This window comes from Mauremys reevesii, linkage group 18 (assembly GCF_016161935.1).
Source record: "Mauremys reevesii isolate NIE-2019 linkage group 18, ASM1616193v1, whole genome shotgun sequence".
Lineage (NCBI taxonomy): Eukaryota > Metazoa > Chordata > Testudines > Geoemydidae > Mauremys > Mauremys reevesii.
The window spans coordinates 17,112,453-17,138,505 of record NC_052640.1 but is presented as its reverse complement, the minus strand read 5'-3'; the positions used below and the strand labels follow the sequence as shown (position 1 = coordinate 17,138,505).

The 26,053-nt window shown below is 42.1% G+C and overlaps 2 protein-coding genes and 1 long non-coding RNA gene across 5 annotated transcripts in view; 1 reads left to right on the top strand and 2 right to left on the bottom strand.

Moving 5' to 3' along the window:
- The window catches only part of PPIL2 (peptidylprolyl isomerase like 2), a 122,998-nt gene extending 118,387 nt beyond the window's left edge, over positions 1-4,611 (bottom strand). The window contains exons 1-3 of the mRNA XM_039504387.1: positions 4,400-4,611; positions 2,787-2,836; positions 180-225 (exon numbers count right to left, since the gene is read on the bottom strand). Of these exons, the coding sequence (XP_039360321.1) occupies positions 180-225; positions 2,787-2,836; positions 4,400-4,431 (128 nt within the window). The 5' untranslated portion in view covers positions 4,432-4,611. The remainder of the gene's footprint in view (positions 1-179; positions 226-2,786; positions 2,837-4,399) is intronic.
- A 56-nt stretch (positions 4,612-4,667) lies between these two features.
- LOC120385879 lies at positions 4,668-25,882 on the top strand. Its single transcript, XR_005589397.1, has 4 exons — positions 4,668-4,805; positions 12,225-12,393; positions 23,503-23,576; positions 25,357-25,882. It is a non-coding gene; the product is annotated as an uncharacterized LOC120385879 (long non-coding RNA).
- LOC120385874 (protein HIRA) overlaps positions 14,560-26,053 on the bottom strand; it is a 59,591-nt gene continuing 48,097 nt past the window's right edge. For all 3 annotated transcript variants that reach the window (XM_039504384.1, XM_039504386.1, XM_039504385.1), the window contains 7 exons: positions 24,878-25,039; positions 23,598-23,656; positions 22,337-22,442; positions 20,672-20,794; positions 18,704-18,867; positions 16,490-16,578; positions 14,560-15,516 (listed from right to left, as the gene is read on the bottom strand). In XM_039504384.1, coding sequence (XP_039360318.1) covers positions 15,400-15,516; positions 16,490-16,578; positions 18,704-18,867; positions 20,672-20,794; positions 22,337-22,442; positions 23,598-23,656; positions 24,878-25,039 — 820 coding nt within the window. In that variant the 3' untranslated portion in view covers positions 14,560-15,399. The remainder of the gene's footprint in view (positions 15,517-16,489; positions 16,579-18,703; positions 18,868-20,671; positions 20,795-22,336; positions 22,443-23,597; positions 23,657-24,877; positions 25,040-26,053) is intronic.

Here is a 26,053-nt window from a genome sequence, read left to right as displayed (position 1 = left end):
TCTCAGACACTGGGCTTCATGGAGTCAAAACAAATTTCAATCCTTGCTGAAATTTTGTTGGTGTCACATTAAGGAACGATAGTTACTTTCCCTGATGTCTGTCTGCTCTACCTACCACTTCAGGAAACATGATCTGGTTAAGGACTCAAGACAAAAAAGATTTTTTTTTTATATCTTACCTGCAGTGATCAAAAGATAAACGTCTAAAATTTGCTTGTGGAATATCTGTTTACAAAAACAAAAAGCAAAATAACTTTCATAAATCCAGAGTATTTGGGGCAGTAAAAGTGTTTCTGATACTTATTATTAATCCTACGTGATCTATATTTGGAAATTACTGTTTTTGATATGTCAAGTAGTAATTTGCTCCTGACAAAGACAAATAGTCTAAATCTTGTGAAACAGTAACAAAAATCAAAACTTCACAAACCAGTGCAGTGCAAACCTCAAGTCTGCGCCACAAGTGAAACCGGAAGAGTTAGAAAAAGGCAAGCTTTTAAAGTAGTTGAGATACTCCTTGGCCCGTTTCCCCCTCTCCCCCAATTTTTGTGGTTTTACAATCACATTATCCTTTTTTTTTTTTTAAACTCTTCCTTCTCTCTTTTTAAAATCCACACTGACAACAATGGAATTTAATCAACTATAAAGGGGAAAAAGTGAAACTGACAATACACAAAGAGCTGTCAAATGTACCATGTACAGTAACTCCTCACTTAAAGTTGTCCCAGTTAAGTTGTTTTGTTGCTGATCAATTAGAGAATATGCTCGTTTAAAGTTGCGCAATGCTCCCTTAAAACGTTGTTTGGCAGTTGCCTGCTTTGTCAACTGCTTGCAGGAAGAGTAGCCCGTTGCAGCTAGCTGGGGAGGAGGCTTGGAACCAGGGTGGACTGGCAGCCCCAAATCAGCTCCCCGCTCCCTTAAGTTCCCTGTGCAGCAGCTGCCCAGCAGGCTATCAATTCCTGGCAGTTCAGCTGTCCCTCCCCCGACTGCCTTGGAACTGCTCCCGGAGCCTCCTGCTTGCTGTGCAGGGGGCGGGGAGAGGGGGACTAATGTCAGGGAGTCCCCCTCTTCCCTAGCCTCCCCCTCCCAGCTTACCCCATCCATAGAGCAGGGATGGGGACAGGACAGGGCTCTGATGGAGAGTCAACTTGCTGATCTATTTAAAAAGGCAGTGTACTGAGAGTGGGGTTAGTGTACTTAAAGGGGAAATGCGCATCTCTCTCTCTCACACACACACGGTGTGTGTCTCTGTCTACCATGCTGTCTTCCCTCCCTCCATTCGTGCTGCCTTGTAGAGTGTGAGGCTACATTAACAACGTGTTAACCCTTGAGGACTCAGCCGAATGCTAGTTCATCATTTAGCAGTAAGGCATTCCCTGGGAAATATCCCACCCTCTAACTTCACCACCTCAGCCAAGCTTCACAATCATCATTGCTGTGTATAGTATTAAATTGTTTGTTTAAAACTTATACTCTGTGTGTGCGTGTGTATAAATTCCCTTGAACCTACCCGCAGCCCCCATTTACATTAATTCTTATGGGGAAATTGGATTCACTTAACATCGTTTCACTTAAAGTCGCATTTTTCAGGAACATAACTACAATGTTAAGTGAGGAGTTACTGTAAATAAGTTTGGGGAGGGCACTCCGAGCATGAAGGGCAGGCTGAAAGAAGGGGTGGAGATGCCTATGGGAAAAAGAAACAAATGAGGTCTATATTGACATCAGAGGCTTTGACGCTCGGAAGGGGTGGGGGAAAGAATGGATGAGACCAGGTAAGAGATGTGATGCACAGCCGTGAAAGCAAAGACAGGGAGTTTAGGTTTGATGGACAATATAATGCAATACTACTAAAGACACTCAAAGGAGAAGCTGGGGATGACATGGTTGAAACGACAGCATTTTGGATTTGTGGACAAGGTTAGCATTAGAGACCTGAAAGGAGATGACAAGTGTAGGTGGAAGATGCTCAGGATGTGGACAAGTGATTTCATTATAGGAGAGAAACAGGTGAGATTTTCATATTCTGTGGAAGAAAAGGTGACAGGGTTTGGCCAAAGCCTGACTGTGAGGGAAGAAAGAGGGTGGAGTCAAATATAACACCCAGGCTACAGGTATCAGGACCCCACTGCGACTACACGGATGGTGGAGTTGCTAACCCCAACTGAGAAGGCAGGAACTGGACTGGGTTTGGGAGGCGCTCCAATGTGGTGATGCTGAGATTGAGATGGCAGTGAACTATCCAGGATGGTACTTCACAACAACAGAGGGAAGTGCAAGACTGAGGAAAAGGATACAAGCCCAGAGTGGAGAAGGATATCTGAAAGTCATTGATGTAGAAATGATAAATAAACTCATGTACAACACACACATGGGGTAACCAGGGGACAGGGCGTAGAGGGAGAAGAAAAGACGGCTAGAATGGCATCTTGAAAGATTCCAGCAAAAGAAGAGGGTAAACGGAGAAAAAGAGGCACTGCATGCATGGTTGGAAAGAGAGAGCAAGATCCAAGAGAGGATACAACCAAGGAAGGCAAGGACGATAGGACATGATGAAGGAGAGAGCAGCCAACAAGATCAAAGGCAGCAGAAAGGAGAAGGGGGTAGCATGGCAAGTAGGCCTTGAGACCTAGCCAAGAGAAGGTCATTCACAACTTCGATGAGAGCAGAATAAGGAAGTAAGGGGAAGGAGACATCAACACTAAAGTGCAAACATACACATAAAATATAGAAACAGTCACAGGAATTAATATAGAAAGAAAACACAGCAACTTTAAACCATTTACCTGATTTCTTTCCTCCATAAAAGTGTGTGTATTCTGCACATGTTATGTACCTAAAAAGTAAAGGGGGGGGAGTGTTAATGCTTAAAACATCGCACTACAACACTAACTATATTTAGCAGAAATTGATGACTTTTCCAACTTAAAAAGTTCTATTAATAAGAGATGTTAAACATTCTTAGTTACCTGACTTTTTCACACCTTCACCCAGTATTAACCAACTCTGATACTAGGTGTCACACCTTGGTCTTCCTAATATCCAGAACAGGGCCTTTGGGCAATACCACAATAATAAGAAAACAATAGTGTGCTGTCACCATATCCTAACAGAGGTAGTGACATTCATGTTATAACAATTTTATTTTATTGTCACCATGGATAGGAAAGCTTAATTCCACAACCACGTCAGGGAACTGTGCTTTAAGCTTGGGAGCTAAAGGACCAAGGCTGACCCACAGCTCCCTAATACAGCAGCTGTTCCATATTTTCCCAGCCAAACTTTTTTTTTTTAATTGTGTAATACAGATATCCCAACCCATGCCCAAGCTGTGAGCTTGCACACAGTACTTGTAAAGCAGACAAGCTCTTAATTCTATCTAGCCGCTTCTGAACCTGGGAGAGTAAAGGCCAGTAATGCAAATTAAGGCCACTCTAATTCTGACTAAATGAGGGTGTTCTGTTGACATGCAGATTTAAGTGGTGTAACTTCAAATTCACACCTTTAGTTAATTCGTAGTAACTTTCCCAGATGTCCTCTAAGGCTGTGCCTACACTACACAGCTTTTAGTGACATAACTATGCCGCTACAGCCGTGCCACTAAAAGGCTTGCAGTGTAGCCACGGTTTGTCCGCAGGAGAGCTCTCTCCTGCAGACAAAAAACTTCCACCCACAACAAGCAGGGGGAGGGTTTCTTTAAACACCTCTGAACAACAAAAGTTTTGTTTTTCGCTTGCCAGTGTCGACAAAGCCTGAGTGTCTTTTAAACCTGAAGATTATTTCACTGAGCCATCGTCATTCATTGGATTGTGCCCAGACCAGGGGTTCTCAAACTGGGAGTCAGGACCCCTCAGGGGGGTCACAAGGTTATTACATGGAGGTTTGTGAGTTGTCAGCCTCCAACCCAAACCCTGCTTTGCCTCCAGCATTTATAATGGTGTTAAACATATAAAAATGATTTTAATTTAAAGGAGATCACACTCCGAGGCTTGCTATGTGAGAGGGGTCGCCGGTACAAAAGTTTGAGAACCCCTGGCCTAGACCCTGGTCCTGCCTGCTCTACCCATGCAGCACCTACGTGGGAGAGGAAGGGGTCGGCGCTGCCGGCCACTGGCTCAGAGGACCCGCCCGCGGCCTATCGGGCTGCCCCAGAGGCAGCTGCGTTCGGGCGGCGCCGCACGCACGGGCTCTCCCGGGCCGAGGGGCGCCGGCTCGGACACCCAGCGCCTGTAACGCAGGGCGGGAAGCGCCGGGGTGCAGCAGCTTGGGCGGGGCGGTTGGGGAAACCAGGCCCGGCCACCTTCCCCGAGCGGCTTCCACGGGGGCGGCCACGGCCGAGGGCCCGCGGGCCGAGCCCCGCCAGGACAGTCCCCCCCCCGGGGCCCCCTCAGACACTCACATCTTATCCTTCTGGTGCTGCCTCTTCCCCATGGCGGCGGCTCCAGCTCTCCCCCGGCACAGGAGACGCGCCCCTACCAACGGGGGGACCCCAAGCTAGGGCGGACCACCTAGCTCCGGCCGGCGGCTCCTCACGGGCCAAGCCGGCTCTCCCGAGCACCACAGCGACTTCCGGTAGATCGGCGCGCGCCGCTAAACTGCCCCCCCGGAGAACCAGGGCGCCTCACGTACCGTTCCGGCCGCTCCTTCTACCCCCTCCCCTGGCTGTTGGGGAGAGTTCCGTGTCCTGGCACCGCGAGTCTGCGGTGCTGGGAGAAGGGGCACCTGGGCTGCGGTGCGCAAGGGACCGGAGCTAGGAGCCAGGCAGTGCAGATACTCACCGCTGAGCATCACCCGCTGTGACCTAGGTCTGAAATCTCTCCTGCAGGCTGGAGAAGCAGCCCCGCTCCGCGAGACAGACAGTAACCGGGGAGAGGAAAGAGCCTGGTGTAGTTTCCAAACCGCTGGGCAATGGAGTGAAGGAAGGGGGGGCGGGGGGGGATGTTTCTAGAAAACACAAACCTCTTCTGTCCAGCTGTCGATCCTATTAATATAGCAACTGTTAAACCAAGTATCAGAGGGGGAGCCGTGTTTGCCTGGATCTGTAAAAGCAGCAAAGAGTCTTGTGGCACCTTATAGACTAACAGACGTTTGGGAGCATGAGCTTTGTCGGATGCATGTTAAACCGTTGCTGTTATGAAAGGTAGAGAGAGCTCCCTACAGTAACTGTAATAACGAACCAAGGACAGCATAACAAACAGGAGAGAACAATGAATGTGTTGGCAGAACGCAAAACCGTGTGTGGAGATTGAAGAGAAAATGCTAAGAGGAGAGAGAATTTACTCTCTCCATGTTTTAAAGCTGAATCTAATTTCCCACCGTAAGCCACACCCACCTCGCGCACCAGCTATACACCACTCCCCCGAAGCTAAAACCACCGTCCGGCATTAAGCTCCGCCTACAGGAGCTTAGTGCTGGATGGCGTTTTCTTTGAAAGTTAGGCAATAAGTAGAAATAGCCAAACTGGGGTCAACTCTACAGCTGGAGGTTGGCCTAGCCTTCCCCTCCCCCCGGGTGTCATACTCTTTAGCAGCTTGTCCTAAAATGAGGTTTGCTTTATGGGTCTTCGGGGTAGGGGATAAGGAGATTAGTGGAACATTAAAACCTGCTTTCACAAACAAAACAACGCTTATGTTGGCCAACAGACACCTCACTCAGATCATAACCCCGTCTCCTGTTTTCTTTGTTTGCCTTCATCGTAGCAAAGCTTTCCCATTGCAGCTCAAACTCTGGTCAGTTTTTCACTATTCCACAATCATTACTTCAAAAGTGAAGGATACTTTTAAAATATGCTAATTATAGAATCCATAACAGCTATTCCAAGCCCAGCCTGACTCAAAGTAATGTAGACTAGAATCCAGTTTTCAGTATTTATCTTCAGAGTCAAGCAGACGCTCCTCCTCTCACTCCCAAAAGTTAGTCTATAAACTGCTTTCCATTTTGATTTTGCAGTTATGTGATTTGCATTTCTAACATGGCTGTCACCCTAGTATGTAGGTGCTGTAGGGTTGTGAACCCTCCTGGTTGCACAGGGAGTCTCCCAGAATTGGGCTCTATCTCCCCGAGGCTACTGAAGCCAACCCCGGGAGATTTTAGACTGCTAAAAGTCTGGCTGAGCAGCGGGGCTAAGGCAGGCTCCCTGCCACTCCTGGAAGCAACTGGCACACCCTTTGGCCCCTCCTGGGGACAGGGGTCTCTGTGCACTGCCTATGCACTGAGCACCAATCCGCAGCTCCCGTTGGCCAGGAACTGCGGCCAATCATGGGAGCTGTGGGGGCAGTGCCTGTGCCTGCAGGCGGGGTAACAGTGCAGAGGCCCCTGGCCCCCTCTCCAGGAGCTGCAGGATGGCACCAGCCGCTTCTAGATGCAGCACAGAGCCCCCCCTGGTCCCACTTACTTTGGGTGCCCTGCTGTACAGCCAACCGGGGCCACCCAAGGTAAGTACCGCCCAGCCAGAGCCCACACCCCAACCCTGAGCCCCGTCCCAAAGCCTGCACTCTGCACCCCAACCCCTGCCCCCAGCCCCCTCCTGCACCCAAACTCCCTCCCAGAGCTTGCACTCTGCACCCCTTCCTGTGGCTCAGCCCCTACCCCAGGCTCAGCCCAGACCCCCCTGCCACACTCCAAACCTCTGCCCCAGCCTGGTGAAAGTGAGTGAAGGTGGGGGAAAGCGAACGCTGGGGAGCGGGGGGAATGGAGTGAGTAGGGCACTGCCTCGGAGAAGGGCAGGGGGCCAGGCAAGGGTTTTGCATTTATGTGATTAGACCAGGGGTAGGCAAGCTGCGGCACACGAGCTGATTTTCAGTGGCACTCACACTGCCTGGGTCCTGGCCACCGGTCTGGGGGGGCTCTGCATATTAATTTCATTTTAAATGAAGCTTCTTAAACATTTAAAAACCCTTATTTACTTTATATACAACAATAGTTTAGTTATATATTATAGAAAGAGACCTTCTAAAAACATTAAAATGTGTTACTGGCACGCAAAACCTTCACTGAGTGTGAATAAATGAAGACTCGTCACACCAGTTCTGAAAGGTTGCCGACCCCTGGATTAGACAGTTAGCAAGCCTAAAGTGCTGACATATATTCCACCAAATCCCACATAACATACTGAAGTTTGTGCTGTGCCTTAGGTCCTCCAGCTGCAGCATGTACTTATAATAGTTGGACAGATTCACTTATAGGGTGAGTTTTCTAAAGAATTTTGTGTCATCTCTTATAGCTGGTTTGTGATACAGGAAATCTCTCTCTCTAATAGTTTTTTACATTCATAGGACTGATTTAAAATGCTAGTTAGTTGTGATCAAGTTACTTCCTTGCATCCAAATCTACATATTCTAAAGGAAATGCAATAAATTAATTACTAAATATGCACTAATGAGGAAAGACTTGAATGCCAGATTAACATCTTTCAATAAAATATTGAGTTTCACAATTCCTCATCATTTTCTTAGTAGCTATTTAATTATTGGGTAAGTATCATGTGGTGAAAGCCTAACTTGTACATGTTAGTCTATATGTACAACCCACTGCAACTCACAACAACATACAATTAAACATACTTACAGGATATTTACCCACCAAAATCCACATCATTGCTATAATACTTTGCCTTCTTGCCAAGATTAAATAGGCATTTAGATACCAACCTGTGTTGCCTTAGAAATACCTAAAATTAGAGGAGAGCATCTCCAATGTATTTCAAAAACATTCATACATTTATTTTATCTGGACACCTGTGAAGAAGATCATGTAAGTATTGTTCTTTTTACCCATGAGGAAATGAGGCCCAGAGGCTAGTGACCTAACTAAAACCTCACAGGAAGTTTGTTGAGGAGCCAGGAACAGATCTCTGGTCTCCTTAATCCAGTTCTGTGGTTTTCCTCTATCTAATCAATCCATTCTTGCATAATTATGGTAGCTTGTTACTGAATTAAATATTAAAGTGTTTGTGCTCTGTAATTTAGTGATTTACCATGAATTGAATGTGTGATCTTTGATTGTTTTCAGACAAGTTTTCTTACATTTTAGTATTAAGAAATGCTCAGAACTTTGTCACAAATTTCCTTATATTACAGCAGTATTGAAAGATAGGAGACTTCTACTTGTTTAAAGGAAACATCATTGTTTCCAGCTCAGCTCCTATAGTCTAGTTCAGAATGAAGTCAATCTGTACTTTTTACAAGTTGGCCGCAGTCATTTGCCAGCCCACTTCTACAGCATATAGATTACTAGTGCTCATATCACCTTTATCACATTTATTGTACTTCTGTAGTTACATTCAGGGTTAAAAACAATTTCTTGATTTCCAAAAAAATCTTTTGAATCTAAAAATGAAAATGTTTGAAATTTTTGTACATAAACAATTTGTAGTTTGAGAATTAAAATTTAACAAAAATGACAGCAAATTTCAGACAATCCCTGATCAGTGGTTGACTAACAATACAAAATTATGATCTAGTAAATTAAAAGGACACAGAGGCACTCTTAAAAATTAGTTTAATTTTTACTCTGCATTATCTGACACCCTCTTAGAACTCTTAACATTGAATTACTTCCTCTAATTTTCTTCTCCCGCGGATCCAATTCAGTTATTTCCTCATTGGTAGCCAGGGTGAGCATAGCTCTCGGGATTGTTTTCAATTAACATATGCTCAGTGTATTGAATACATTAGGTCCTACATAGCTGTGCGGGTATTTTTTCCCCCATTTTCAACCAAATAATGGATTCATAAAAGCTATTTATGTATTGAAGATGATAAACCCCAGAAAACAGGCCTTAAAACATATAAAAACTTGATTAGTTTTGGTCCCAAACTACTTGACAGTCTCTCAAGCTATGTCTCAAGAATTTATAAAGACCGCAGATGCTGGGCTCAGCAGTAAACGTGCCCTACATGGGAGGTTCACCTTCAGTACTGAGTAAGACCTTTAGCATAGACAGGCCTAAGCTAACAGATAAAGTTCTGGATCTTAAACACCTCAAAATTCTAAAGCTGTATAGATCCAGGTTTGGTTTTGACAAACATATAGCCTTTAAATTTCCTGTTTCCAGATTGTTTCATATGCTGCCACAACATTGACCCTGTTCAGATTTTTCCACTTTGAAGACCATTGTCTTGATTCCTACACTAAATTCCCATGAATGAGCATTAGGCACAGACAGAATCACAGAATATCAGGGTTGGAAGGGACCTCAGGAGGTCATCTAGTCCAACCCCCTGCTCAAAGCAGGACCAACCCCAACTAAATCATCTCAGCCAGGGCTTTGTCAAGCCTGACCTTAAAAACCTCTAAGGAAGGAAATTCCACCACCTCCCTAGGTAACCCATTCCAGTGCTTCACCTCTCTCCTAGTGAAATAGTTTTTCCTAATATCCAACCTAGACCCCCGCCACTGCATACCTTAAGGTAGATTAATTTTCTCCTATCTGCTCATGTGTTAGCAGGGGCGGCTCTAGGCACCAGCAAAACAAGCTGGTGCCTAGCGCAAACATCAGGGCGCGCCCCCTGCTGCCGGGCAGGCTGCAGGCGGCAGGCATGCATGCGCGGGCGGGGGCGCTGGCTCTGCGGGCTGGACCTCCCAGGCGCAGGCGCGGCAGGCGCAGCCGCGGCGGAGCGCGCGCGAGCCGCCCGCGCGCTGCCGAGCGGGCCAGCGAGCCCAGCGACCAGCGGTCTCCTGCTGCAGTCATGGAGGTCGCTGCCCCCTGCCTCTGCGCGCGCGCGCCTCGCGCGCGCGCGCTGAGCGCAAAAAAAAAAAAAGCTAGCTGTGTGTTAGCCATTTAATTTTTCGGGTTAGTTCTATTAAGACATTTATTACTTTCTTTACTGATTTCCACACAAATCCAAGTTGTTATTTTGCACAAAAAGCTACTCTCATGGCTGCTGGGCTAATAGCCAGTAGCCACAACTACTAAGGCAAAAGAATGCCTGCAGAGATCAGAGAGATTTCCAAAAGGTGCAAAAACAGACAGAAGGAAATTTCCCATTTCAATGTATTTTTACCTTGTAGTTCTTACATCAGTGACTTTCTATAGAAGATATACAGTTACCTGCATGTTTGTTCGGTATTGATGTTAATCTGCAAACCCACCTTTTTCATTGAAGTTTGTGATTATGATTCCAGGCAAGGAAATTTCCCCAAGTAATCAGCTAGATCTGTGAATGGCAGTTCTCACTAGGCATATAGCGGCCTTCAGAGTTTCCAAAAGTGCACAGTCAAAAAATAAAATTTAAAAAAGATCTGAAAATAAACAAACTATTTGAAGGAGTATGGAACAGTACACACCTCTCCTTCCTCACACACAATAGCTGCAGAGGGAGAAATCAAGACTGAGAATTGGAACTGGTATTTGAGATTGAATCCATGGGAAAATGCAACAAGCATTTTAGAAAAAAACCTGAATGTTAGATCAGATTTGCAGAAAGCCACCCACTTCCTGCTCTTCAGGCCAGAATTATGGCCACTAAATATTAAGAGCTCAGTGACCAATCTTACAAGCACAGTAGCAGTGGTTCAAAAAGTGGTTCCAGAATTGCTTTTAAAGGAAACCTACAAAGGGAAAAATGGTTTTACCCCATTTTGATTGTATATCATGTATAAACCAGGCCTGAAGGATTTTATTCTCCACCCTTCCCCGCTTGATCTTTTTTAAGCATAAAAACGTCAGGAATGTCAAATCTACTATTCCCTGATTTTGCTGGACACCTCCTCCTTTAGAGCAGTGGCTCTCAACCTTTCCAGACTACTGTGCCCCTTTCAGGGCTCTGATCTGTCTTGCATATCCCCAAGTTTCACCTCACTTAAAAACTACTTGCTTACAAAATCAGCACACTATTACTGAAAAATGGCTTACTTTCTCATTTTTACCACATAATTATAATATAAATATTGCACTTACATTTCAGTGTACAGTATATAGAGCAGTATAAACAAGTCATTGTCTGTATGAAATTTTAGTTTGTACTGATTTCACTAGTGCTTTTTATGTAGCCTGTTGTAAAACTAGGCCAATATCTAGACGAGTTGATGTACCCCCTGAAAGACCTCTGTGTGTACATCTGGGGGTACACGTACCCCTAGTTGAGAACCACTGCTTTAGAGGACTCAGAGAAATGGAGCAATAATTTTTTTTACCTCAAATAGATGGTGTTGAATATAAATATTTTCTCCCCTCACCCCCCAAAAAAGGACCAAACCATCAAAATTAAAAATCACTTTCCTCTGATTTAATCAGATTTCACTTGCTTGGAATCTGAGATCATAATCCTACTAGTGCTCCAGTCATCCACAGACTTCCAAGAAAAACGAAGTAGACAAAATCTGAATATTTTGTAATGTAAGAAACCAACAGGAGAGAACTCTTTTGTAAAACACTTTAAGCCTTTCAGATTATCTTTATAAAATAATAAAGAACCCAGAGAACACAAATTTTACTTTTTTCCTCTTCTGTGCAGGTTTATTTATAACTAAAACTTAGATCCTGTTGAGAGAGAACACTCATTAAGAGGCCATTGTGAACACAGACTCAACGCTGAAATATGTCGAGTCCTCCAACCCTTCCGGCAGAGATACTAGCCACTAGGAATGGGGTTTTCATGGAAAGATTCAGAAGTGGGCAAATTGCTAACGGCTCAAAGGGTGGCTTTGTCAAAGTATTGAGAACTAAATTTAAGTCCCAGGAGGGAGTAGGGTGTCTAACATTATGGAAGAGGTTCAATAAACCATTTGTAAATCTTAACATTGCAGGGTGAGTAAATACCAAGAAGCTTTGTGCTGGAGAATGGAATACTGTAATACTAGCTAGTTGAACTTTAATGGAACTCAAAGACAAGTCCTCCTTTCTTTAGAGTTAATAAGTATCCTAACAGCTCAGAGATGGGAGCATCAATAGGAGACAAACTACAATGAGCACAACAGTGGAAAAACCTTTTCCATTCCTGAAGATAAGTCTTTCTGGTAGAATCTTTTCTACTGTTCAGCAGAACCTCCTGGATCTCTGTGTACCAAGACAGTTCTTACTCTGAGAACCATCTAGCTACTAGGCCTTGAGCTGCAGCAGGTTCAGGGTGGGTTAAAGGACATTTCCTGAGTCCGGTGTGAGAAAAGACTAGGCATCAGCAGAAGATCAATGGTTGGTCAGAAGAAGGTAAGGAAACCATCTGTCTCAGCCAGGTTGATCCAATCAAGATGACTGTGGCTTTGTCCTGACTGATTCTGTTTAGGACCCTGAGGATCAGTGGCAGCAACGGAAATGCATCTAGGAGATTCTTCGCCTTGAAGAAGAAAAAAGGCATCCCCAGAGAGAGGTGACCCAAGCCTCCCCTTGAACAGAACTGCTCAGACTTCTGATCAGCCATGGTGGTGAAAAGATCTGTTTTCAGAAATCCCCAGGTAAGAAATATCTAAAGATTTGTCTAGTTCCCACTCGTAATCCTGAGTGAAGTGCCTGCTAAAATTGTTGGCTATGGTGTTTTGGAGACCGGGTAGGTAGACTGCCAAGATCAGGACATCGAGGCCTATGCATGAGTTCCAAAATTTCACGGCCTTAGCAGAGAGGGAAGGGGGTCTCGCTCCTCTTTGCCAATTTATATAGTTCACATTGTCCCTTTTGTTTGTCATTATGCGTGCTGTCACTGAATAACTTTGGATCATGAAAAGGGAAGTTCTGGACATCAGAGGCAAATCATGAGGAGTGAAGTCATGATGCCCTGTGCATTACTATAACTATAACACTGGAATGAGCTGCCATATCAGCCACACATGGAGAAGCTTGCAGCATTGTTCTAGCCAAGAGCTGCTCTTATGCAATGATGGCTTGAAACTGTTCTTTGTGCCCTTGTAGCAGATATTCAATAAATGAGGTAAACTTTGTATAATTAATGTGATTATATTTTGCCAGAATCACCTGATTATTAGCAATTGGAATTGCAGAGTAGCAGAAAAGTAAGGTTCAAGAGTTTGTGCTCCTTGTCATTAGATGTAGTCTTTGAATGGTGTTGTCTATGATGTTCATTCACTGCATCCACGACTAAAGAATTCGATGTGGGGTGGGAAAATAAAAACTCAAGCCCCTAGCTGGGACAATACTTTTCCAATGGGCTTTTAGCCAACAGGGGGTGCAGTAGCAGGAGTCTGCCAGATAGACTTAGCAGATTCTAATAGTGCTTTATTTAGAGAGAGGGCTACCAGGGCTGACGATGGTGCATAGAAGATGTCGAGCCATTTGTGCTGCATCTCCTGCAATTCTTCTAATGAGATCTGAAGGGTGTCTGCTGCCATCTTCATCAGATCTTGAAATTACACCTCTACCTCGATATAACGCTGTCCTCAGGAGCCAAAAAATCTTACTGCGTTATAGGTTAGACCACATTATATTGAACTTGCTTTGATCCACCAGAGTGCGCAGCCCCGCTCCCCCGGAGCACTGCTTTACCGCATTATATCCAAATTTGTGTTATAACAGGTCACGTTATATTGGGGTAAAGGTGTATTTGAAATCATCATGAGATGGCGAAGGGGATGACAACTTCAACTGGGGAAGAAGAAGAAATATTAGAATGTGGAGCAGCCTCCTCGTCAGCTCTCCTTTCTTGGTCCTCAAATGTATCCTCATTGGAGATTGTTTATGAGAAACAGAAGGAGCTGAAGAATGTTCCCTGAGATCTACATGAGCGGTGTGCACTTCAGAAACCAGTTGCTGGTAAATAGCCCAGGGATCCCAGTATGCCCACTAGGGAGGACCATATGGGAATGGTGGGCGCATCCAAGGTTAGTTGTACCAGGTGGATATTTGGCGGTCTTTGATGGTAGAAACCTGGAAGTGTTCCTAAACAGTCCAGGTTCTGGCTAAACAAATGTAGGTAGGCAGTCAGCAGAACCCTGCATAGAAATCTGGGAGTCTGAAGAACTCCCTTTCATAGTCTGGTGGAGTTGGGGGATGGAGGAGTAATCAGCCATCTTTTAGAAGGTGTTGAGTACTGGGGAGGCAAGTGGTCCTGGAGAATGGTGAAATAGTAGGGATAAAATTGGGTGTGGTACCAGAAGAAGTCTTGAACTCAGAGGAGACTCAGCCGCCTCGGAAATAAGCAGGAGTACCTTTGAGAACCTGAACTCTTGCAGTATTGGGTGAGCCAACACAGTGTCCTGGTGAGTCCCAGCCATAGAGGTGTAAGGTACCGAAGGCTGGACTCACTCAAGTGCTTAGAATCGGTAGTATCTTGCCCATATATCCTTGGTACGGGACACAAGGATGCACATGGCGCATGCACAAGACGAACAGGTATTGCCACTGAAATCTTCCGATTGAAGGTGCACATGCACACCTCGGGTAGAGTACCCATAGGGACACTACCTGAAGTTGTAGTAGTTACAAAAACAAGGTTCTAGATCACTACAGTAAAATCAGTGGTAAGATGTACGACTCTGGCACTTGGAGAGAAAAGATCACCCAGATAACATTCGTTCAATATTGATTTCTATACATGTTTAACATGATTCAACCTGTATTACTGTTTAATGCTGCTACAAGAAGACATGAATATCCAGAGCAAGGCCATCTTTTTTTTAATCCAATGCAGTGTTCATTTATTTTTGTACATACAAAAAGAGCCACCCTCTTTGATTCCCCCCACCCCCAAAAATCTCTCCTTTACAAACAGTTAAAAATTAAAAACCAGATGATGACGGGTTAATTTTGGTACAATTATTCAGCAACATAGCTGTCATAATTAGAGTTAAATTTCCTACAAGGCTACTTGTAGGGAAATCCTGATTATTGGCCAAATAAAATTCCATATTACAAGTTAGCAAATTCTAGTACAAAAATAGTCCTTGTGTTAGAACAGCCTCTTATAATTATATTCACAGGTTTGAGTCTATTGGCTGCATAATACCTTAATATTTTATGAAATTTATTTTATATGGCTCATTCATCTCATTCAATATAGTGTTGAGCCTCAATCAATCCTCAGGCAAAAAACCCTGAACAGGGTTAATACGCTGCTCAGTGTACTCTGAAGTACTGTGCTTTTCACAGGACATCCAAAAAAATCCCCAAACTGTTCTCAGCTAGTCTCCTTGACATCACAATGAGATCCAGACCCAAAAGGACCCCCCTGAAGTACAGATCCACAACCTTCTGTAGGAACACAGGCCACAGCTTTGATGTTCAAATTCCACTTGGAAAACAGGTCCAGCTCCTCCACTCATTTTCACATTTGCCTTTGTGAGCTTCTTTAGAAATAAAAGCTTATCACTCATGAAAGATGTGGGGCCATTCTGGTACTGCCCCTTTCAGGAGTGTCCCATTCTGGCCGGGCTCTCTCCTCTTCTGTCTCTGGTTAATGCTGTTCAGCAGTTTCCCTTAGACCAGGCCCTTCAGGGAAATCTGGGGAAATATTATTTGTCTCTCAAGATGTCTAGCTGCTCTTGATATTCTGTGAAAAGCCTCTGGAAACGGAGGTTCTGTCCGATGACAGGAAGCAATTCTTTCAGTAGCTCTCTCTTTCGTAAACCCTGCACAAAAACGTCAAAAATCCTCAAATTTATTTTATATCATTAATGCAGGCATTTGATACAGGATTCACTTAAGATTAGTGTGGTCTCTCTTTATCTTAGAGAGCTGTTTATTTGGTGTCACCTCCTGTTATTTAGATTTCAACAGTAATAATAATAATGACGTCTTTAGGAGTTCATATTAAATGTTCTTGTTGCTGCTTCCATGTGGTGATAGAATGTGGAAGTGTTCTTTGAAGGGCACATGTTTCTTTGGCATATCAGCCCTTTCAAAGGTACATGCCTGGTGAATGGAGAGCACTGAAGGTGCAACCTGTTCCATCTATTAGGTATGTTAGACAGCTTCAGTGGAGATAATGGAATCGTTAAGTGTTTGTATACAGTGCCAGAGAGAATAAAGGAGGTTACTATTTAGGTAATGGAAAGGGTGGATTAAGTATAGAATGGAAGGGGTTCCACAGTGATTAAAGTCTTTGGAGATTGCTTGCTTGCTACTCAATTTGAAATATACTTGAGGCTAAAGGGCTATCAGCCTTCCCAACAGTTAAAAAAAAGTTACACAAAGTAAGCAGACATATCTTCTTCCTTAAGAAACAGTGGTTGGACAAGGCTTGGCTCATACAATTTACTTACTTCCTTGTGAATCAGCACCATGCTGGCACAGCTTTAGAAACAGTATTTAAGTTAAGTGAAAACTCTTTTTAAAAAAACAAACAAACAAAAAAACAAAAACCATGGAACCCCAAAACAATGAAAGCCCTAGCAGTGAACTTTTAAAATAAAAGCTGGAAATTACCTATCAGGTGACACTTTTAAGGGTAGATCAAATTTTGGAGGTGTTCTTTTAAATGTTACCAAAAGAAACTATGAGAGGAAATGTAAAGTCTATTCAGTAATTTAAATTAAAACTGTCTAGTTTATACACTAAAGAAATGTCTCCCCTACTTTATTTAAAAACAAAACCAGCACTTACCACTACTGTTGATTCCCACTGACTTCCAGCTGAGTAATGGACTGGACCCAATAAATCCTTGCATAATTCTCGCAGGCGATATTCAAACCCTGAGAATTACCAGAAATAAAACATTCATAAACATGAAATTATACCCACTACACAATATAAATGACATATAATTTAAGACAGAGTTACAAGTATCTAGACAAGAACAACATAAGGACAAACCAATATGATTTCTGTAAAGGTAAATTATTCCTCCCTAACCAATAAGAATTATTTGAAACATTAAAATAGTAAATAAAGACAGGCTGGTGGATTTATTCTAGAACTTCCAAAAAGTTTTATCTACAGTTCTCCATAAAAAGGCTGTTAAAAGTGATCTACAAAGGAAAAACAATGGAATGACTATCACATTTTTTTATTATAAATACAACCTGAAAGACACCCCTTCTTTCCGAACCTGCCCCGCCCCAAAAAACATCAGCTTGTTTTTTATGTTATACATGTCTTGGCTGCCCTGGTAGACTCCAGTAACTCTTGAAATGATGACACCACAAAAAAGTCAGACTGAAAGTTGAGTAATTGAGAGGAGAATTAAATGTTTAGTAAGACTTTTTAAAACTTTTTTTTTTTTTTTAAACAACACATATTTAATGCCAATACCTAAAAACAGCTTGGAAAAAGGATGTCTTTGATAAAGACTCAACATCCCTGCCTGTTGTATTAAGGTGAGAGTGTTTGCAATAATCATGCTTCCAGATCCTCACTAAAGATCCTTCAGCAAAACTAAAAAAGACCAGACTTGAAATTCTTTATATTTATCAGATAAAAAACCAAGATGAACACCTTTAAAAAACACACACAAAAACTTTTCAAGATAACTTTACATCAGAAAGTAACAAAAAGGCCCAATTAAAAAAAAAAACCTTTTGCAAGTGTACTTAAGGTGATTTGGTAATCACAGGATGAGAGGTAAAGTCTTATAGTAGAGTTTAAAAAATGGTAAGGAATTAGGAATCTATGTAGGAATATATAGTATTAATACAATGATCTACATCTTTCAGCATTTATTAATCTGGAAGTTGGGTGAACAGTGCAGTGGTATAAAACACTGATAGCAAAACTGAATGTTCAGAGTAGGTTTAATGTACTGCATATTTTTCAATTTGCCAGTTAGGTCCTGAATTAGTTTTAACTTCTTCGAAAAATAACTAGGTGTCATTATGGACAGATCAAGAATCAAATATTAAACTTGGTTAAGAAGGGAGTGAGAGAACCACATTTATTTAGAGAAGTGTAATCTAGTGCATTGAATTTGGGACGGAGAGGCAAGAACTCCTGAATTTGATTCTGATTCTGCCAGTAACTCAGTATGTGGTTCTAAGTGAGCCACTTCACCTCTGCCACAGTTCTCCCATATGTAAAATGGTTCTGTGAGTGAAGAGAAGGTCCCATGTAGGAGAAATTAAGATAAGGGGAACCATTTAATTTGGAAAGCAGACAAGTGGAGATATGCTAGAGAGCTGTAAACTCTGAAAGGGACAGAGAAGGCTAGTTAGTTATCCTTATTTAACAATGTAGAAAAAGAAGATAAACAAACTCAAAAATTGGAAATGAACAAAATGGAAAGTTATTCCCCACCCCCTTCTTTGCATAAACAGAAATTAACCTATGTAACTCACGGCTGCAGGCTATTACATTAAATAGATTAGCAGAATTTTTGTTTAAAGTTTAGACATTTACATGAATAAGAGTAGAACTTCTGCAGCTATATTAGCCATGATAAAAGTCACGAAGGGTTAGTAATTCCTCTGCTGCAGGACAAAATGTGATCACCAATTGAGTCAGGAATAAATTTTCCTCATGGTGTATTATTAAAAATTACATGCTTTATGAGGGTATTGCAACATCCAGCAGCAGCTGCTATCGGGGACAGTATATAGATCTTGGGGGATAATTCATCTATTAAGCAATGTGTATTTCTATACTTAAATCCAGAGATGGCACTTCTCCTCCCAATACACTATTTATATTTAACATACAAGCAAAAGAGCCTCCACTATGGACCACCTTCGGAAGCAAATGCGCTGAAGTTTTTTGGTTATTTGAATAACCACAGAGGTGCCAAACAAAAGGACACTGAGAACAGTCACCTACATAATGAGAATACGGGAGTTCTGAAACATCCACCAGAGCTGCAAAGAAATAACATTGCATATCATAGCTCACCTTCATTAACTAGGTACCGTGCATAGATAAGGAGCCAATGGCGGTATTCATGACTGGATTGTAACATAAGTGCCGCTGCTATCTGATTCTCCAGGTAAGCCAGTGTTGTTTCTTGTTGTACTAAATGAGGCATGGAGAACAGTCTTGCAGCTTGCCTTCCTGAACTATAAACCAAACATGGCACAAAGTCAGAGACCAATTAGAAAAAAATTCCCCTAGTGCAAAAGCCATTCTTCTAGTCTTTCACATATCTAGGGTATTTGGTGCTTTCCCAGTTTGCACCTCTACTGCCAAAGGCCACTGCCTATAAATCTTCTGCATCCAACAGATGGAAAGACCCTCGGACCTGTCTACATTGGCACCAGACCCAGACTGACCCACCAGGGCATTAGGTTCAGTGATCCCCAGTCCCTTAGACTTTCCACATGGGGAGCAGTAACCGATAGGAGCTTCCACAGCCTCCTGAAATCATCATTCACTCAACTTGGAAACTGAATTTTACTGTATTGTCATTGGTCACGTCTCCCTGGTCACTCATCCCTGTCCTACTACTGCAGCCTCTCAGGTGCCCAACCCCACTTTCCCTTGTCCACTGGGGTTCTCCACCACCTCCTCATTTACCTCTCTCCTTTCTCCTCCCCACTCCCATATCCCCTTCCTCTTGCCCACTTCAATCCTGAGTGTGCACCCCCCCACCACAGCAAAGCTCAGTTTATATAGTTTCATTTATATTATAAAATGAAATATATAAGAAAATGAACAAAATGGAACTAACACAGTAAGTTCCTATCATCATCCTGATCACTTTGCTTATATGCTGCATCCCTTTCGTCCTCTCTTCATCTGGTTTTTGTCTTTAACATTGTAAGCTCTCCAGGGTAGGGGCTGTCTTCTTGTATGTTTATATAACCCTTTAGAACACTCCTGAACCCTCACCCAGAAGAGTGTGAAAGCCAGGAAACTAAATGAAGGCTAGTTCTATAAATGGTCTTTGTAAAAGGCTGGAAATTTTTTTTTTTTTTTTAAGTTAACTACAATGTTCTAATAAAGTTAGTTTTTGAAGTAGCTAAAACATCTTTACAAACCTTAACTAATTTTTCATCTGGATATTTTCTTTTTTACAAAATAAATCCAAACTATTATTTCCATTCTTTCTATTTTTAAATCCTAATTTTCTTGACTTTTTTTTTTTTTTTTTTTAAAGGAAAGAAGGAAAATAAGTCCCATTACCCTACTTACAGCCCCTCTCATGTGGGCATAAAAAATTAGTAAAATGTAATCAAAGTTGGCTATGAGAGAGTATATAAATTAGAAATTAGGGATGTGAGTAGCAGGTGAAGATGAGCCCCTGAGCTGTCAACGGACACTTCCACTGGCTCTTGCTATTCCCTGGTGGTGTGATCAGAAGTTAAAAATATGCAGCAAATGACTAATTAACCATCCAATCTTCCCTAAAATTCTCAAAGACTCTACAGAATAAGCCAACTAAGGATAACTGAATAAACCAAAGGCAAAGCTTGAAGACCAAGCCACTTTTGAGATGATGGTCCAATAAGTAAGTTATAAAATCACAATGCAAAATGTAAGAAATCCAATTTAGATAAACAAAGCGATATTCTATAAACATAAATGAGAAACACTGCACCAACAGGTAAGGAAGAACTATAAAAGTAGAATTATTAAGCACAGTGTGCCGCCACCTTCTTACTACCCAACTAGTCTCTGAGCTAAACAGATACAAGGTTACAAAAGTGTAAGGCTTAAACAAACTCTCTGCACAAATCTGATTGAGAGATTAGCCCTCCAACCCACTGATACTTCTGAAAATAACTAAGTAATTCAAGCATTCAGTCACAGTGAAACTAGACAGCACAACAGAAATTAACACCGGGCAATTAGACTGTATATGAAGCAGAAACAGACCACTGGGCTGATCAGTGAACACAAATAAAATGCCTAAATGCATACTTTGATGTTCGTCCCTGTATTATGGCTAAGGGTCCTGAACACAGCATGGCTTCTTGGGATGGTAAACTATTCCTGTAGTCTGCACATTGTGCTAAGGAGTCCTGTTTGTCAGAGACAAGATTCCTGGGGGGGTGGAAACAAGAACATATTACAACACAGTGAATGGTGCATCAGGTGGCAGATGACTCAGTTCTAGTCTGCTTTATACTTGATTTGCATTTTGACAATAAAAAATTTATTAAAGCTAATGTTAAAATTATATAATACATAGTTTAAGAAAAGAGTCTCTACATCTGGGTATAGTGCTTAAATAATACAAAAGTACAAAGGTTGGTTCAAAAATCATACAATACATAATCAGCAATAACCCAAATTTAGATGAATAAATTTAACGATACACACTGGTGCAACGCACAAGGCTTTGGGCCAAATCCCGCTCACCTTATTTACACAAACGGTCCCATTGAAGTCAATGGGATTAGTCACATAACCTAAACAGGATTTGGCTTGAGCTCTGAAAAGCATAAGAGAAAATCCACCGGCACATTTTACAGGTTGCATATTGAAAACAACAATTCACATCCACTGTCGGACCAAGGCTGTACGGAACGTAGATAATTACTTTCTCATCATGAAACTAACTTTACCCCAAGACCCTCCACACATCAGACCCTACTCTCAGACTGCTGATCAGCCATTCTGGCAGTTCCCTTACACTGAAGATATGATGCCGCCTTCATACTGACAGGGGAGAGTTGACAGCTACAACTCCCACCTCCTACACCTAATTAAGGCTATCATCTACAGGGGTTTGACAGGCTGAGGAATTTGTTGCTCAAAAGAATGCCACTTGTATGCTTACCAGACAACTAAGATATACAATGGCATAAATACTAATAGTAATCTTGCTTGTTTAATCATGTTTAATTTGAGCTGGTGACTAAGGGACTATTCTTTTATATAAATCTGACAATGTGGCACAAACAGAAAAGTGACAGGAAATTCAGATTCCATCCTCCATTCTTCAATGGTTTAATTGTTGTGGAGAAAAAGACAGCAGGATTTAAGTTCAGGGTCAGCCATAACTGTGAATAATATCAAGGCTGTGACAGACATGGACTAGAGCCAGGCAGTAAAAATGAGATTTTCTCTGGGGTGTTTTCCCTCCAATTTATTTAAAGAAATAATAATCTAAAACACACAAACTACCGTCTAAATATAAGAGAGCGTTCAAGTTTCCTGGCAGCTGTTCTGGACTAATTTTTTCCAAAGACTATTATCTTTTACATTCAGAAATCATGAATGTCTGAATGACCAAACCATTTTAAATCCATGTCAACTTCCAGGCAGTTTACAAGCAACCCTAGGACAACAAATCAGAGTATATATGTAACAGGTGGGGGGGGGGGAAAGGGTAAGGAAATAAATTTCAGTTTAAGCTTTTAATTTACAAGGGTTATTTTAAACAATACTGAATCATAAAAACATGAAAGGGACTGGCCCAGCCATCCACGTACTAGTATGTGGGGAGCAAAGTAGAAGACAAGCCCGGAGTGTGTTTCCGCTTGGGTTAGTTTTCGAGAACAGAATTAAGGGGCAGTAAATCAGAACTGGCATGTTATCACAGCCAACTTTAAAAAGGGTAGGAAAGAATGTGCAACTTACCACGTAGAAAGAGAAGGATTAAAACAATATGCCTTTCCATCAGACAGGCTCATTACTGGTATACCATGCTGAGTCAGCAAAATTTGAGAGACAGATGTATCACTTCCTACAGATTAAATCAGATCTCATGATTTCCTCCGTAGTAATCATTACATAACATTTAAAACTCTACACATTTAAAGTGCTATACAACCATTAATTAATCCTCACAAGAGCCCTACCGAAACAGGTGTGACTAGTGTTACTCCCATTTTACTGGCAGGGAAGCTGAGGCAAAGAGGTGAAGTAACTCACTGAATGCACATAAGCAAGTCAGTAGCAGAGCTGGACTTAGAAGCCAAGGCTCTTAGCACTGAGTTCTGTGTACTATTACATGTGTCCTTTCTTTGCAACTATCATTAAATAATCTTGAGAAATTGCAATATACATAAAGGGTTGGTTAAAAGGGAAATATTTGCAGTATCTCAGGGCAGACTATTCACCCAGTTATTTTTCTGTCATCTTTAAAAATAAACCTTTCAATTTACAGGTATCTCCATGCCAATCTCCTAACAAACTATGCTTGGGAAGGCGTGGATAAACATGCTGTAATGCTCAGATATTCATTATCTCCTGCTTCCAATGTGTTCTGATTCTACAGTCCTACGGAGCATGTTTTGAGTGCAGGACCAAGTGACCAGGGCTTGTGGCTGTCTGTCTGAGAAGACTTCTGCAGTCTGCTGGGTTCATACCACACACACATACAAATACTTCTCAAACTGCCTTTGATTAATACTACTAAGATTAAATCCAGATAGGAGGCCAGTGTGTTTCTTGTAATGCTGATTTTTTTTGCCAGATACTGGCAAGGGCAGAAAACAGATTTGTTAAATTCAGATAATTTCTGATCAATTAAATTTTAAAATATCTGATTATATGCAAGATATGCATTTGGGACTGCAATAGTGTTATGGGATTTATACACCAGATTAGAAAGTATTTCATGATAACTCTACCACACTGCATTTCCACATTTAAAAACAAAACAAATTACAGGATCTTTAATAGTCTGCTATCTCCTTATATTTTTATCTTGATTGTTTCTGAGGTAATGAAACATTATCTGGTGATTTCCATTTAACACCCAACTACGGACAGAAGAAAACCTATTTATTTTTGTTTTACAGGGATACGCAGAATTTTAGCACACTCGTTAACGGCTCAATATATTACAGGAAGACTGAAAGACTAAGCTTGGCAGGTAAATGTGCCCTTTCATTACCTGCTAATATTGTTTGCAGAGACTCGTCTTTAACAACCACTGACTGTTTATGAACATCCCTGAAGGGAGAGAAAAGAGGAGGGAGGAGGGAGATCTATACATTAAAAAGAAATGAATATGTCAATCATATAACAAATCAATTTCTAGAATGTTCCTGATTAAAATTTGTAATTTAATATTTTCTTAATTATTTTGACAACACAATTTTAGCAAGGCAGAAAATAGCAAAGCAGACCTGTATGCACCCCTGCTTCCAAAAAGGATTATAAGAAGAATTATTTGCACTTCTATCGCCCTTTGTTAGAGAATCTCATCATAGTTTGCAAACATTAAGTCTCACAATACATCTGTGAGATGGGTATGAATTATTTGCCCCATTTTACAGATAAGTAAACAAACGCAGAGAGAGGTTAAGTGAACTGTCCAGGGCCACAAAGTGAGCCAACAGCAGAGCTGGGAACTGAACCCACGCCTTCTGACTCCCAGGCCCATACTCTAGCTCAGGGATCAGCAACCTTTGGCACAGGACCCATCAGGGAAATCCGCTGGCTGGCCGGGACAGTTTGTTTACCTCCAGCAGCTGCAGGTTCAGCCAATCACAGCTCCAGCTGGCTGCAGTTTGCCGTTCCAGGCCCCTACAGGACAAGGTATGTGCTGGCCACCGCTTCCTGCACCCCCATTGGCCTGGAATGGTGAACCGCGGCCAGTGGGAGCTGCAATCGGCCGAACCTGTGAACGCTGCAGGTAAACAAACCGTCCCGGCCTGCCAGCAGATTTCCCTGATGGGCCGCGTGCCAAAGGTTGCCGATCCCTGCTCTAGCTGTTAGACAATACTCTTCCAACGTCAATGTCGATTTACTAAAAATGAAGATTTTAATTATTTCTATGTTTCCTTCTTTCCCTTAATTCCACAGACTAAAATCACCCTGTCCTAGAAGGCAGCTTAAACAAATGACCCTTAGTAGGATAAACCATCCACTTTCTAGGGTGAAATTCACCCCTGTGCAGAGTTCCACTTAAGCCTGCAAAAGAGAGCAGGCAGGACTCATGTCTTGCATGGTGGGCCCTCTACACAGGGCTGAATTTAACATCCACAAAAAAGACTCGATCGAAAGCGAACCTGATTTGAACCAGAGCATCAGCAGGCACATGCCAACCCAGCCACTAGAAAAAAGAACATTTATCAGCCCCAATCAAAGTCATTAACTGGAAGCAGTAAGGTAACCACTCAAACTCAGCCATGCTTATTGGCAGTCATGACAGCATAATTTAGTACTCACCACACAGACAGCGTAGCAATAGTGGTGAGAGCCATGACGTAGGAACCTGTGCAATGTAAAGCGGAGATAGGCGAATGCAATATAATAGGTGGGAGAAGGCGACGACCACAAGCTGAAAATACAGATAAAGTCCTCTTCTCACAGGCTACACTCACCACATCACTGAAAATGATCAAAAGGAAACATTTAAATTCAGCTAATTGAAAAAGGCAAGATCTCTTGGGTTATCATTCAACTTGAAGGAGGTCCTACTGATAAATTGTGAGGATTCAGAAAACTTGTCTCCAGAAGGCAGAGGCAAAAAACAGGAAAATGTGGTTTTGAATCCTAAATTCAAGTCTCTTACTTGGTGTTGGATAGCACTTCCATCAGTGAGGAAGGCTTATACTGTAAAGGTAGCGCTTCCTATCTCCTTCATTAAAGAGCATGGGAGATATTGGCCCAAATTTTACATACTTATTATTTCTATCCTGCTCTAGGGTATGCTTCCAACACTGGATAAGGTATGTGAATGATCAGGAGTTTGCAGTTTACTGTTATGGATGACAGGACACGGTATGACGGAGAGCTCTGATAACAGCTGTACACAACTTTGTAACCAACCCTCTTCCTAACAAGCTTGAAACTCAGGCCAGGCTAACCCAACCTTCTGGTGGGCTTGGGCTGAAGTCTGAGTCAACTTGGGCCAATGTGAGTTTCTGCAAAACATTACAGCTCAAAACATAACAGCTTCACAAAACAAACAAACAAACAAACATGTAAAACTTGTCAATTTCAGCTGTGATTTATGAGTTTAATTTGTTTCAATCCAAAACTCAGCATAACTCTTAAGGGTGTGAAACCAGAAAAAGGTTCAGATGAATTCCTGTGAACCAGACTTGTGGGTACCTTTGTCACAGATCGGACCTCAACAAGATCTCACAGTTTAAATTAAACTTCTGATGCAAAAACTAAAGGCTGCTGTTGAGAAGGAGGAGAAACTGCAAGTATCTCCGAGGAAACATGTATCCCACAAAAATATTCTGTTTTAAGTGTTCTTTTAAACCTTCAATCATTGTTGCATTTGCTGTTTAAACTGTTGCTTCTAATCATTCAGTCCACTCTAATAGGGGAATTTAATGGAGGAATGCAATGTTTGACAAAGAAAGTATTTTAATTGGCTAATGGGGACATGGG